We start from the raw sequence: 14,664 nt of genomic DNA, 5'->3' as shown, positions 1-14,664 counted from the left end.
GCATTTTATGGTCTTCCAAAATGTAATAGTTAGAAAATTTTATTTTTTAATTATATAAGTTGAGCCTTAATTAGCAGAAAATGTCTAAAAGTTTCTTTGGGAAAGAGAAATAGTGAAAAGAAACACTGGGCTTGCATATGGGCTGGTGGTGGTACATGGTATTAGATCGTAACAGTGAAGCTGCTTGTCCTAGCCTCTTTGATCAGTTCAGAATTACTGGGGAGGGGATAAACCTCCACTTAAAGTCAGCTTTATAAAAATTGCTCTGAGCAATTTGAAGGTGTACTTTAGATGGGAGCGGGAGTGGTAGGGAAGCATGCTGGAGACTGGGGGGAGCAGGGTAAATAGGGAGATAAACAGTGAATGCAGCTCTAATACAAGACACTTACCCATTCAACAGTTGATTTTAAGTATAGGAAAAACTGGAGTTGGTCAGGGCAGGTGAGGCCCTGGAAGCAGGTACAGCAGCAGCAGGTGGAAGCTGACTGCAGAGGGGATGTATCCCCTTAGACTTTTTAATTTTGACTTTGAAAGTGACTATCAAGCACATAGTCCATATACTTTAAGTATATGTATACAAAAAAGATGAATTTTGACAGACATTTAACTGTGTGAGGTGTAGAGTACTATCGTAGAGTGGAATATTACCCCATTCCTCTTTTCTTCTCTTAGTGAGTACCCTTTCCCAAAAGCACCCATTGTTCTGTCACTGCACATTTATTCTTCCTGCTTTTGAACTTCATTTCAGTAGATTCTTTCTGCCTACTATGCTCTTGAAAGCTTTTTAGTTTGCCTGTGGAATGGACTTTGATCATCGTTTATTTTTGTTTGTGTAATTCTTTATATCCTGACTGAACATTTTATCTACCATTTCATCTACGTCATTCTGTGCAGATCAGCTCTGGAAATAACGGCCTCTCGGGCCCAGATGCTGCAGATGGCTTCAGTGTGCTCTGTCCTCACATTTGTTTCCTCAGCAGTAGCACAAGGGCAAGTCTAGCAAAACTCCAAACTTCGACTTACACGGAACAGGCCTCAGTTCCATAAACAAAGTGGAACTTAGATGATTTTTTAGTTTTCTGGTAGGGTAAGAGTGTATGACTGTATGTTCTTAAGGTGCAGAATTGTGGGGAGGGAATTCACTGATGGATAATGATCCAAAAGGGAGAGACGGGTAGAGATGTTGAGTCAGCATTGGGTGATTCAGATCAAGCCGGGCAATGGGGCTGAATTTGTGTGAGAGTTGACAGTATATGGGTCAGCACTGAAATCGTAGGATTGATGGAAACGTGCAGGGTGATACGCGCAGTGAGGGTTGGAGAGGACTGAGGGTAGCCCCGTGGGTGTTGTAATACTGAAGAAATAGGGGGATGAAAAGAAGCGGTGCTGGGCTAGAGGAGAGCAGAAGAGGTCCTTTCAGAAGGTGAGCACTAACTGCTTTTGTTAGGTCCTGTTATTAGGTAGAGGGCACAAAAAATACTGAATCTGTTTAATTGCTTCTGTGAGCATGACCTCACAGTGGGCTAATTGTAGTGGATTTCAGAGAGGATAGGACACAAGAAAGTAAAGGAAGCAAGTGTGCTCAGGGGAGGAGGAGTAATAGGAGGCTGTCTCTGATCTGCCCTGCACTTCAGCCTTGTCACTCCCACCTCTGGGCAGAAGCGTTTTAACTACAGGCATGAACTGCGTGCCAGCGTTTTGGTCTGCATGGTGGTGGACTGCATATAAGCCAGTGGTGCCTAGTGACAATTGTAACTTGTTTCAGTAAGCAAACCATCTTGAGCCAACACAGGCTGTACTTGAGGATGTCCTAACACTGTTTCTTTCTAGGCAGTTTGTTATACTGAGGGGTGTTTTAAAATACGCATTTTTACCCTTGACTTATTTTTTTTTAAAAAAGATTTATTTTTATTACAAATTCAGATATACAGAGAGGAGGAGAGACAGACAGGAAGATTTCCATCTGATGATTCACTCCCCAAGTGACTGCAATGACTGGTGCTGCGCCAATCTGAAGTCAGGAACCAGGAGCTTCTTCCGGGTCTCCCACATGGGTACAGGGTCCCAAGGCTTTCGGCTGTCGTCAACTGCTTTCCCAGGCCACAGGCAGGGAGCTGGATGGGAAGTGGAGCTGCCAGGATTAGAACTAACGACCCTATTGGATCCCGGCGCATTCAAGGCAAGGACTTTAGCCACTAGGCCACACCACCAGGCCTTACCCTTGACTTCTTAGATTAAAACCTTCCAAAATAAAGAGTAAGGATTAGAACTTGCAGAAAGTTCTGAAAATGATTCGGATACGTAGACAAAGGTGAGGAGTATTGTCTACTGTAGTCCGCTTTGTGCAGGATGGAAGCCGTAGGGAGTAACTTTATCAGCCTTGGATCTTGTATTTTGGTAAACCTACTTCTCATTTATGCTTTCGTACTGAGAATTGGAGTGACACTAAACAAATTACCTAAGTTTTATGACTTTTGTGGATTGTTGTAAACTAAATGAGATCATGAATGTATCAGTGTTCAATAGAGTGTCTTCAATGGAAAACTATCTTTGGTTTGGCAAATTCAGACTCCACTGAAATCTCTCCAGGGCTCCTCAGCACAGCTGTGCTTGCATTCCTTACCTTTGCATCCAGGTCCCCCGAATACTGTTCCTCAGTGTTTTTCAGCATGTTTGTCTATGGCTGTAAGCTCCCTAAGGACCATGTAACTTCCATCTCCCAGTGTCTGTCATGCAGTCCTGGGTAGTGGAAATCCAAATGTCTGTAGAATAAATGATGAAAAGAAAGCAGTGGGTGCCAGCATTGCTGCATGGCCGTTTAGGCTGTGCCTGCAGTGCTGGTATTCCATCTGGGTGATGCTTGGTTTCCTGGCTGCACCACTTTCACCTTCCTGCTTTTCTGGCTGGGAAGGCAGCAGAGGGTCCACTAATGCTTGGATTCCCCCCCCCCCCCCAATCCATCTGGAAGTTCTGGATAAAGGTTGACTTCGGACTGGCCAAGCCCTGGCCACTGGGGCTATTTTGCTAGTGGGTCCCCTCCCCCCCATTGTTTCCTCATCCCCTGTCCCTCCTTCTTTTTCTATAACTGCTTTTCAGTTAAATACATACTTTCTTAAATGTGGAAAATATTGTTCGTTTACGATTCTGTTGGTGGTTTGTGGTGCTAGTTTTAAGAAACTGATGAAATTTGACAACAGCAAAATTTGCTGTTAACATTACCAAAATGAGTAAAGAGGGCTAGTGCTGTGGCATAGTGGGTTGTACTGTAGCACCCATTGTATTGTCATCTCCAGGCGCCAGTTTGAGTCCTGGCTCGTCTGCTTCTGATCCAGCTCCTTGCTCCTGTGCCTGAGAAAGCAGCAGCAGATGACCCAAGTGCTTGAGCCCCTGCCACCTGTGTGGGAGACTAGAAGGAAGCCCCTGCATCCTAGCTTTAGCCTATGCGCAGCCATGACCATTGTGGCCACTTGGAGAATGAACCAGGGCATGGATGAGCTCTCTCTCCTGCTCTCTGTGTAACTCTTACTTTCAAATAAGTAAATAAATCTTAGTGAATAAAGTACATTTACCATAACAAATTTCATTTGGCTATTCTTGATAAATATGGTTATGTGTTGGAATAACAATTCCTTTTTTGGATAGCTTCAAAATGCATTTTTGGAAAATATCGCAGAGAAAATAGATAAACCATTTTAAGGTTTTGTTTGTTTGTTTGTTTTGAGAGGCAAAGACAGACTGACAGATAGGCAGATAATGCTCCTCTCCCTGCTTAACACCCCAGATGTCCGCAGCAACAAGCCAGAAGCCCCATCCAGGTCTCCTGGGTGAGTGGCAAGGACCCGAGTACCTGGACAATCGCCTGCTGCCTCCCAGAGTGCACATTAACAGGATGCACATCCCAGAGAGCTGAAATTGGAAGAGTTTGGACTTGGCCCGGGCACTCTGATAGAGAAAGTGGGCATCCCAACCAGTGTCTTAGTGCTGTGCCAAACACCTTCCGTTTAACCTTTATAAGTGTGTATGTGTGAGTGAGTGAGTGAGAGAGAGAGACAGAGAGAGAGAGAGAGGGAGAGAGAGAGACAAACAAAGAGACAAAGGTGGACTGGTGGACTCTTATCCAGTAGTTCACTCCCCAAATGCTCCAATAAGTGGTGATTGGCTGAACTGGGAGAAAGGAACTCTGTGTTTCCCACATCATTGCAGTGGACCCAAGTACTTGAGTCAGTGCTTGCTGCCTCCCAGGACATCTGATATTGACATCAACAGAATGCTAGGATAAGAAGTTAGATAAGAAGTTGGAGCTGGGATAAGAAGAGCTGGGACTTGAACTTCAGCACAGTGGCCAAGCTGGCTAATCCTCTACTTCCAAGCGCTGGGATCCCATATGGACATCTGTTCATGTCCTGGCTGCTCTGTTTCCCATCCAGCTGTCTGCTTATGGCCTAGGAAACTAGCAGAGGATGGCCAATGCCTTGGGACCCTACACCCATATGGGAGGCCCTGGCTTTGGATCAGCTCAGCTCTGGCCATTGCAGCTATTTGGGGAGTGAATGAGAGTTTGGAAGATCTTTCTGTAAATGTGTCTTTCCAAGAAAAAGAAATTATTTTTAAAAGAGGATGCAGTTTTGTTATTTTTTTTCTCATGAAATGGTTACAACTTTTGCTAGATAAAATCCAATAAAAATGAATACATTTTCAAAAGAATGTCTAGCTCAATTAGATGTTACTATATTTGTCTATTAAAAATCAGTGAAGGTTTTGAAATAAAAGTTTTGAAGTAAAAGTTGAGATGCATAAAACTGGAATAATACATAATTTATTGTCATAATCGTCTGTTTAAAATTTATGATAAAGACCGTTAAGCGTACACTTGTTGAGGTCTTTCTGTGTTGGCAAAAGACCACCATTGTGCTGGGAGTCATTTTTGAGTGAGTCATTGGCACATTTCTGAGGTTTGCAGAACAAAGGTTCTCTTGTGTGTTTCCACAGCAGATGTACATTCAGAGGGTACGGGAGAAAAGGAACCCATTTGTACTTTTAGAGTTCTTTGACCTTCATTTGTAAACTGAATGGATTGAAAGGGGATGCTAGATTGGATGGGGCTTTTACTTTGAGGCACCTGGTTTGATATCTGTTGGAGATTCCCAGTGTGAGGAAAGGCAGTGGCCACCTGGGAGTTTCCTAGAAGATTCTGTTCCTGAGAGGCCCAGGAGCTTCCCTCGTGAGTTTTCAAGGGGAAAGAGCATGAAGAGCTAAGATCAAGACACATCTGATGGTGGCTGGAAGGGACAGACTGATGGTGGCGATAACCATAAGGTGGCGGTTATTGTTGGGCGTTGCCTTTGGGTGGAACTCTGCCTGGTGAAACTGAGCTCTGGCTGTAAATAAAAACAGGAGTAACTGTATTGAAAGCATTAGCTTGTGGAGGCGCATAAGCAGCACTTCCTGGGGTGCTTTGGGGGCATATTCTTTACTGCTTGGCCATAAACTGAAGCTTTGGCAGGTGAAGGGCTTCAGGGCTTTGGTACTAGCAGAGCCAATGGACAGATCTCTTCAGTAAATAGAGAAAATAGCACCGCCTGGGAGGTGTTTGTCAGTGTGGTTAGACACGACTTCAGAAATCTTTGAGCTGATAGGGTCAGCTAGTTACACGAATTGCACATAGAAGATCATGTGATTCAGCAGGAAGGTACCTTGCTGGCTTTCAGTTTATCAGCACAATGAACTTTAGGCTGCCTTTTAAGCTTTGAACTGTTCTTTCTCTACTCAGATCTGCTTCATAGATGCCTGAATTTTCCTTGAATGGTTCCTTGTTTGGTCTTGATCGTGCTATATGATGTATAGTCAGCTCTTTCTGTATTTGTAGTTTCAGATGTGGGTTGAAAATATTTGGGGATAAGGTGTGCCTGTGTTGAACATGTATGTTGCTATGCTGTAAGTGTTATAATTACCTGACATTTACGTTTTATTACATTTGTAAGTTACTTACAAATGATTTACAGTCTGTAAGTACTCGCATGTAAATGTTGTACCATTTTATGTAATGTTAAGGTGAGAAGGATCCGAACCAATGTCCCAATTTATGCCAGTCAATGAAACTTATAATAAGTTTCATGTAAAGTAAAAGTAGATGAGCTTGATATGATTTCTATTGTTTTTTTTTTTACTTATACTTCTGTGGTAATTATACACATCAAGTGTGCAAAAGTTTGTAGGAAGGCTGTTGGTGAAAAAAAGTAGACAGGCACTATTCAAGTTATTTTAGAAAAAGAGATCCTAATTTGAGCCTAGAATATTTAAAAATTTAGGTGTAAAAGGGAAAGTGTGTTTCCTAAAAGGAGCTTCGCATGCAAGGGCATAAGATTATTGTGGCATGTGCACGTGGTTTGCGTGGGCACCTGGAATCTGGGACCAGGGATGAGTATTGAAATAGATAGCTTAGAAGAATGGTCAGGATCTGGGTTATGAATGACTGTGTGCTCTTTGTGTGTGGCAGCAGTGTGAGAATGGACGGAGAGGCCAGAAAGCTGTTTGCTCATCACCACGTTGCTCCATGAGTAGGAAGGTCAGCAAAGCTGATCAGAAAGCAGAAATGAACATTTTAGGCCCCGAGGGTCAATGTTGTCACCTAAGTCAGGAAATGTTGCTTTGGCTATACTGTACTTAGAAATTTGATTGGGCAACCAGGTGCAAATGTTCAGTCTCCAGTTAAATGTGTTAATTTACCAGAAAACTCTAGACAAGAAATAGAAATAATGGATATCATGGTGTGTTTATGTAAGATGAGGCTTTGGCTGTAGAGTATCTTTTTTATTGTACCCAGTCTCTAGGCAAGAAAGGGTAGATGTGACAAAGGTGGGAACGTACATTTTACAACCATTTAAAATAACACAAGCCTCCGAATGAAAATCAAAATGGCCAGAGCAGAAAGGTGGTCGTGGTAACAATGATAGCAAGTCATGCTCACTGAGTGCCTGCCCTTGCTGTGCAAGCTTTGCCTGTGAGACCAGAGTAGAATTGAAAAGTACTTGTTTGGTACAAAAAGTTTTGAAATCTTTGCATAGTTTTTCATAATGAGTATTTTCCACAAACTTTGAAGGCTTCTGGTACATTTAGTTCTTGAAACCTTGTGAAAGAAGGTATTATGCACTTTTGACTTGTGGGGAAATGCAATCACAGAGTGACTGGTTACAGGTTACAGAGTTAGGAAGCAGTGGAATCTGTCACCATTGCTAAGTGGGTATTGGGACAGGAACCCAGGGCACCAGGTAACAGAAGAGGTTGGAAGTGGCAAGACTTTCAATAAGAGGGAGTGAATTTATAATTCTGCCAGTGTTCAAATGCTGCAGAGAATGTGAAGGAAGATAAGGATTGAAAAGTGCGCATGGAGTGCAGAACTGTTGAGTCTCAGGTGATTTCACATGAAGCAGTAAGCGCTTAGAAAAGTGAACTTGGAGAGCCTGGCATGGTAGCCTAGTGGCCAAAGTCCTGGCATTGCCTGTGCTGGGATCTCATTTGGGTGCCGTTTGTGTCCTGGCTGCTCTCCTTCCCTTCCAGCTCCCTGCTCATGCCTTGGGAAAGCAGTAGAGGATGGCCTGATGCCTTAGGGACCTGCACTGGCATGGGAGACCTGGAAGAAGCTCTTGGCTTTGGGTCAGCTCAGCTCTAGCTATTGTGGGCACTTGGAGAGTGGATCAGTGAATGGAAGATCTTTCTCTGTGTCTCTCCCTCTCTGTAAAATCTGCCTTTTCAGTAAAATCTTTGAATAAAATAGCAGTAAATAAATTATAAAAAATAAGATGTCTGTTAGAATATATTTCAAAACAATTTGGGGAAGGGGGAATTAAAAAAACTTTTGGTGCACAATTTTTGAAATGTTTCCAGGTTTTGTTTTGTTTTTGTTTTTTTTTTTTTAGATGCATTTATTTCTTTGAAAGACAGTGTAGAAGAAAAGATTTTTTTTTCATCCCTGCTTTACTCCTTAAATGGCTGCAGTGGCTGGGGCTGAGTCCGGCTGAAGCCAGAAGCCATTACTCCTTCTGGATCTTCCATACAGTAGCAAGGGCCCAAGTACTTGGGCCATATTCCCCAAGTGTGTTAGCATACAGCTGTGTCCAAAATGGAACAGCCTCTACGCTTAACGGTGTTTATAAGGGATGCTGGTTGGGCAAGTGGTGGCTTTTTTTTTTTTTTTTTTTTTTTTTTGGATAAGATGTATTTACTATTTTTAAATTTTTGAAAGCTAGAATTGGAGGGTGGAGGAGCTTGATCTTCTTGTCTTGACTAATTCATTCCAAGTGGCCACAGTGGCTGGGGCTGTGTCAAGGCTGAGCCAGAAGCTTGCAGCTTCTTCCAGGTCTTCACATGGATGCAACGACTTCCCAGCTGCATTCATAGGAAGCTGGATCAGTGGTGAGCAGCCAGGTCTTCAGGCAGTGGCTTAACGTGCTGCACCACAGCTTTATCTGCTCTTCTGTTGTTTTAGTAGTGGTAGGAATGACACATCTTGAATCATAAGTTTAATCCTAAAATGTATCTATTGTCTGTTCTTTAAATACCAGGTCTGCTAGTGATAAGTTGGTTAAGCTTTTGCTGGTCTGAAAAGTACTTTTCTTAGTTTCTGAAAGGTTTTGACTGAGAAGAGAATTGTAGGTTTATTAAGTTGTTTTTTTTTTTTTTGTTTGTTGTTTTGTTTTGTTTTCTTTTCTTTTGAGACTTTATACTTTTCCAGTGTTTTCTAGATTGTACTGCTTTGGGGAGAAATCTGCTATAATTTCTGTAATTACAAATTTGTTTTGTTCCTTGTTACTTGATTTGTCTTCTTAAGGCTAATTCTACAATTTTCTCTTTACCGTGTTTTTTAAGGTAATTTATTATGAGGTAGTGAGTGGTGTAAGATTTATTTTACTTACATGAGTTCATAGTTTTATCGGGGACTTGGTAGCATTTTTCGACTACCTTGTTTAGATTCTTCCTCTAAACTCCAACACCACTTAAGCTGCTTGTACTTGGCCTGTAGCTGTGTTCACATTTCTGTATGTGTGTATTTTTAAACAATTTCCATTCCTGTGTGTTCAGATTTACTATTTTTTTTTCCTTCTGCAATGTCTTTTGTGCTGGTGATCTCATTCAATGTATTTTTCATCTAAGATTTTATTCTTTGATAGTTTTTTAAAAAGCCTCTTTTAAGCTTAGTGGGCTTTGTATTTTCTTAAATTTATGGAGTAGAGTTTTATTTCTGATGTTTTTCTGCTGGTTTATTGTTTGTTTACTGAATCAGTTCGGTTTGGATTGATTTTTGTCTTCATTGTGGATTGTTATTTCCTGCTCTGTGTGTATGTGTTTGGAGGACTGACTGACTTATTTGGAAGAGTTTGAGAGAGAGCTCTGCCTTCCATCTGCTGGTTCGTTCCCGAGATGGCCTCAACAGCCATGACTGCACCAAGCCAAAGTCAGGGGGCTGTGCGTTTCTTTTGGATCTCCCACATGGGTGGCAGGGGCCCAAACACTTGAACCATCTGTTGCTGCTTTTCTCTGGCTGTTAGTGGGGACTCCAGCAAGCTTCCACATGGAATGCCAGCATCACAGGTGTGACTTTATCCAGTGTGCCACAGCAGCAGCCCCAAGTGGTAGTTTTGTATTTGATACCACAGACTGTGAATTTTGTTTTTATAGTCTAGATGTTTTATATTCCAGTATATGTTCTTGGACTTTGTTCTTGAGCAGAGTTAGGTAACTAGTATACATACATTTTGCAACTGTAATTATTGGTCACAAGTTATCACCCTGGAAACCAACTTTAGACCTGTTTTTGAACTGTGATGTACAGCACCAAGGTGGCATTTAGTCTCATGTCAGTTTTGCCACAGTATTGAATCCAAAGGCTTCAGAGTATAAATGTGCTCGGCGAAATAAGAGATTTTGCAGTCTGGCTGTGAGAACAAGAACTCTCTGTCCTTGTGTGAGTTTGGAATGTTATTACTCCTGCTCCAAATGTGTTAAACCTCAGCGCAGTGGACCATTATGGTTCAGATAATCCTTTCTTCTAAGACCCTGTCCTTGGCCTAAGAGGATGTTTAGCAATACCTCTAGCTTCGAAGCTGGCCCCACCCTCTCTTCATTGTGAAAACCTGAAATGTCTTCAGATGTTGCTAAAGTCACCATGGGCAAAAATCGGTCCTGGGTGGGAATGGCTTTCCTAATCTTTTCAGGTTACTCTTCATCTGACTTTACACAGAGTGTGATAGTTATTACATACTCAATTTACATGCAAGCGGATTCTGTGTAATTGTCTGAACACTTGTTTCTGTGTTGTCTGTTTGTGTCTGTTTCTGCTGCATGCATTCTGACTCCCTTCTGTTCTCAGTTCTGTTCCCTTGGGCCACCTTCTCAAGCCCAGCTACCACCAGGCAGAAAGGTCAGATGCCCACAAGGATCACCACGTTGTCCTTTGGTGATATCCTATCTGTTGAAAAATGTTTCATTGTATTTTGTTTTGGTGTTTAATTGTTTTAGGTGAAAAAATCCAGTCCCTTATTTCATCTTGATCTACATCCAAATTCCCAACAGTTTTTCTTAAATTTTGAAGGAAATTTCCTGTGTCCCTAAAAACTTCACTGAAGTGGTTGGTTTTGTCATCTTTGGGTTGATCTCTGATTCTAAAACGTGGATTCGTTGAGGCGCCAAGCTGCCAGCTACATCATGTTACTTCTTGTTCTTTCTGTCAGCGTGATGTCTTCTGCATAGCAGAGCAGGAAGTATAGATGTTTCTAGGCCATGTTGTGATGCAGAATCAGAGTTAAAATAGTCCTAATGCAAATCTGTAGGCTAACGTCACCCCTGTTTGAATGTGTTCGCCAGGCTGAGGCTTCTCCTTCAGCTGTAAGCATCTGTTCTGCCAGAGACTCGGCTGAGCTGGGGTCAAACTATGGTGGGCTACGCAGTCGCTTTTAAGGGTCCTGCTTTCTCAGGCTTTGCGTGAATTTAGCAGAAAATAATACAGACTCTCACAGTTTGTGTGGTTGCTTTTCTTCACTCTTCTGAAGGGAATAGTATTTTTTATTTACTGTCTTGTTATAGAAAATGGGGAAATTTTAAAGGTCCCTACTTGCAAGTTTTTGTTCTGTGATAGCACTTAACACAAAGATCATGGACTTATTGTGGAAGTTATTCTAGTAACCAGCTCCTAAAGTTGTACTTACGGACTCAGGAAATGATGACTGGCCATCGTTGGATATGTCTACAGCTTAGTCAGCCTCGTGTGAGCCAGCCTTAAGCCAGGATTCGGTTGATCTCTTTCCTGCTGATTTTGTCTATTTGGTTCCTAAGCCCGATAGAACCTTAAGTAGGATCTTACTCCTTTAGTTTCACTCAGTTGGTTAGTGGGCTGGACTAAGAAGGCATTGCTCACTTAACTGTCGTCTTGATGCTATTGCTTGTGGCCTTTCTCTCTTTTTAAAAAAGATTTATTTTATTTTTATTGGAAAGTCAGATATACAGAGAGGAGAGACAGAGATCTTGTGTCCAATGATTCATTCCCCAAGTGACCACAGTAGCTGGTGTGTACTGATCTGAAGCCAGGATCCAGGAACTTCTTCCAGGTCTCCCATGTGGGTGCAGGGTCCCAAGACTTTGGGCTGTCCTCAACTTCTTTCCCAGGCCACGAGCAAGGAGCTGGAAGGGAAGCGGAGCTGCCGGGATTAGAACTGGCGACCATATGGGATTCTGGCACATTTAAGGCGAGGACTTTAGTCGCTAGGCAACACTGCTGGCCCCGTGGCCTTTCTCTTTAAGGCTAATTTGAGAGGCCAGCATTTTGTTAAGTTTCTTGGGTATGCCACTAGCATTCCATGTGAGTACTGGTTTAGGTCCTGGCTGTTCTACTTTCCCTGCATACATACTTTCCCTGTTGTGCATCTGGGAAGGAAATAGAAGATGGTCTAAATGCTTGGGCGCTTGCTGTCCCGTAGAGGACCCATAGGCAGGTCCTGGCTCTTGATTCTAGCACATAACCTTGAGACCCTGCACCTGCATGGCAGACCTAGCAGTTCCTCGCTCAGATCAGCTCAGTCATTTGGGGAATGAACCTACAGATGGAAGATGCTCCTCTTGTCCTCCCACCTGCCCCCTTTTTCTCTGTTTGAGATAAATAAATCTTTAAAAAAAAAAAAAAAAGATAGCTGGGCTCCCTTACAGCCTTAATATGGAGTCAGGAATCCTGAGTCTCAGAAATCATCACTAATGACATTTGATTTGTCAGAACAAATAGGGGCCAACTCAGATGCATGTGAGAGCACACGCATAACTTCCACTTCTTGGTTATTGGCTGGCAAGATCCCATTACTAAAGAACAAATAGGATAAAATGTATGTTTGAGACCATTTTGGAAATATAGTTTACCACATCATTACTTGTTCTGCTGTTTTCTGAAGTTTTATGAATCTTTCTCATTTGCTGTGGTTTCCTCTTTTAATCTATTTGTCCTTGTTTTGGGATACTTCAAAATCTTTTTCACTGTAATTTTAGTTTTAGCATAGATGATTTGATTCAATCCATCGTAGGTAATCTTGTTGCTGATTGTTGCTCCAGAACTCTTACCCTGCTGGAGAACAAATGGTCTTGTCATTATCATCTGGTTGTTTTGTGGTCTAGTTGTGTATCAAGGCAGCAGGGTTGTGTTTGGGAGACGTTCACCCTGCAATAAGGGGATTATTAAGAAATACACTGGTACATTTTATGTGGAGGATTTAAATGTGTCTACTTTTTATCGTCAGACTGCATCAGCATAAATAGCATCAGTTTATAAGCGCTTTCTGTTTACCGGAGTGAGGAGTAGAGAACGGTGTCCTTAGTGAACAGTAGCACTGTCCTATTCATCCTGTTTTTTCTTCAGTGGTGGATTTTGAATCTCTTGAGAAAGCACTTTAAGTTTCATTTTAAGAGAATTAATAAATCAATCATCTTGAAATGATAGCCAGAACTTTTAAGATGCTGAAATTTGTAATTATTGGAAAACTGTATAATCTGGAGGAAAGAAAATACTTTAATGAGGATGTAAAACTTTTTTAGGGATTTGGAGGTTACTATGGAATACACAGTGTTTCATATACTTTGATATGAAGTGATAAGTTTTTGGTTTCTGACACTAAGTAGAGGCATTTATCATGGTGAAGAGGCGTTCTGTGTGGAGGGAACTCTTGTCTACATTTTCAAATCTTTTATAATTCAGATTTTGTTACTCTTCATAGTTGAGAGTTCAGTCATAAATCGTTGTTTCCTTAAAAATCAGATTTGTGGGATATCTGAAGTATTTTGAAAAATAATCTAAGAACATTTCTCTTCCACAGGACTTAAATACTATTTATTCTTATCTTCATGGAATGGAAATATTATCAAATCTCAGGGAACACCAGCTTAGGTAAGTGTAGTGCCATGTTTAAGAGACTGTGCTATGCAATTGCTCACTTTAAATTATTTATTTATTCATTTGAAAGTCATGGGGAGAGAGAGAGACTGGGTGCAGGAGATGGGATCTTCAACACTGGTTTATCCCTCAAAGGATTGTAACAGTGAGGAACCAGGCACTCCATCCTAGACTTCCACATGGAGGCAGGGATCCAGTAGGAACCAGGTCAACCCTGGTGTCCATGTGGGTGGCAGGGACTGAACCACTTAATCTATATCACTGTTGCCTCCCAGGTGTCCATGAGCAGGAGGCTGGAGGTGGGAGCCAGCAGCCTGTGCACTCTGCTGGGGACCGTGGCTGTTCCCAACCAAATGTCTTCATGCTAGGCCAGACACTCGTTCTGGCATTGGAATTTCTTTAGCCAGTTTTTCCTAGCCGTGTGACCTTAAGCTAGTCTTAAAGTATAGTTTTCATCTTCCATGAGAGCAAGGATAATGCTAGTATCCTGTTACAATGTTTGGAATATTAAGTCTGTACCTAAGGCAAAGCACTATGCTCAGCGTGAGCTAGCTAGTGAAAATAAAACGGATACTTCCTTATTGTAGTTTGTGTTGATGCTTACCATGCCAAATGCTTAAGTTAGGTGTGGCGTGTTATGTAATAGTATGGTATTACATTGGAGGGAGCAACACTCTTGATTTGGAACAAGCTCAGTGGACAAGATCTATAGTGTCTGAAGCTCATTCCTTTTCTTTAAAATGGATTGCCCTGCTTGTCTTACAGCATTTTTTAGTTGCAAGCAAAAAATTTATTTGTGTACCAGATTTTTCTTGTGTTTCATTTCTACTAATAGCTTACCTTCACACTGAGGGTTTAGTACCGAACCAGACATAAACACGTTCTTTGTGACCTGATAGATTTTTGTAATGTATATAAGAGTTTCATAGTCAGTGCTTCTTGATATTATTTGAATGCTGTTTTTGAAAGTAATACATGTAATTCAAATGCTTGTATTTTAGAGAAAATTTAGAGGTTGGTCATTTATTATTATAAATGAATATTACAATTTTTAAACAGTATATTAAAGGAAACATTGGTAAAATTACAATTTTTAAATAGTATGAGTGAAAATTTTCAATTTTTTTTTCTGTATTAGATTAATGTCTGCAAGAGCACGCTATGAGAGATACAGTGGTAATCAGATTCTTTTTTGGTAAGTGTTTCCAAAATTAGCTTAAATTATTTTATCTTAAATTTTT

The 14,664-nt window shown here is 41.4% G+C and overlaps 1 protein-coding gene across 13 annotated transcripts in view; it reads left to right on the top strand.

Moving 5' to 3' along the window:
• Nucleotides 1-14,664, top strand: part of RAPGEF6 (Rap guanine nucleotide exchange factor 6) — a 156,658-nt gene that overhangs the window by 5,510 nt on the left and 136,484 nt on the right. For 10 of the 13 annotated variants that reach the window (XR_005882945.1, XM_040971209.1, XM_040971235.1 and 7 more), the window contains exons 2-3: nucleotides 13,347-13,417; nucleotides 14,562-14,618. Coding sequence is in view for 11 of the 13 variants with exons in the window: in XM_040971209.1 (XP_040827143.1) it covers nucleotides 13,347-13,417; nucleotides 14,562-14,618 (128 nt within the window). In the remaining 2 variants the exon portion in view is untranslated. Of the gene's footprint in view, nucleotides 1-9,482; nucleotides 9,589-12,222; nucleotides 13,107-13,324; nucleotides 13,418-14,561; nucleotides 14,619-14,664 lie in introns of those variants that run through there. The other 3 variants (XM_040971218.1, XM_040971225.1, XM_040971252.1) reach the window with 3 other exon arrangements.

Source organism: Ochotona curzoniae, unplaced genomic scaffold, assembly GCF_017591425.1.
Source record: "Ochotona curzoniae isolate NIBS_2020 unplaced genomic scaffold, NIBS_Ocur_1.0 contig_1, whole genome shotgun sequence".
Taxonomy (NCBI): domain Eukaryota; kingdom Metazoa; phylum Chordata; class Mammalia; order Lagomorpha; family Ochotonidae; genus Ochotona; species Ochotona curzoniae.
The sequence above is the reverse complement of the archived record's forward strand: the minus strand, read 5'-3'. Positions and strand labels throughout refer to the sequence as shown.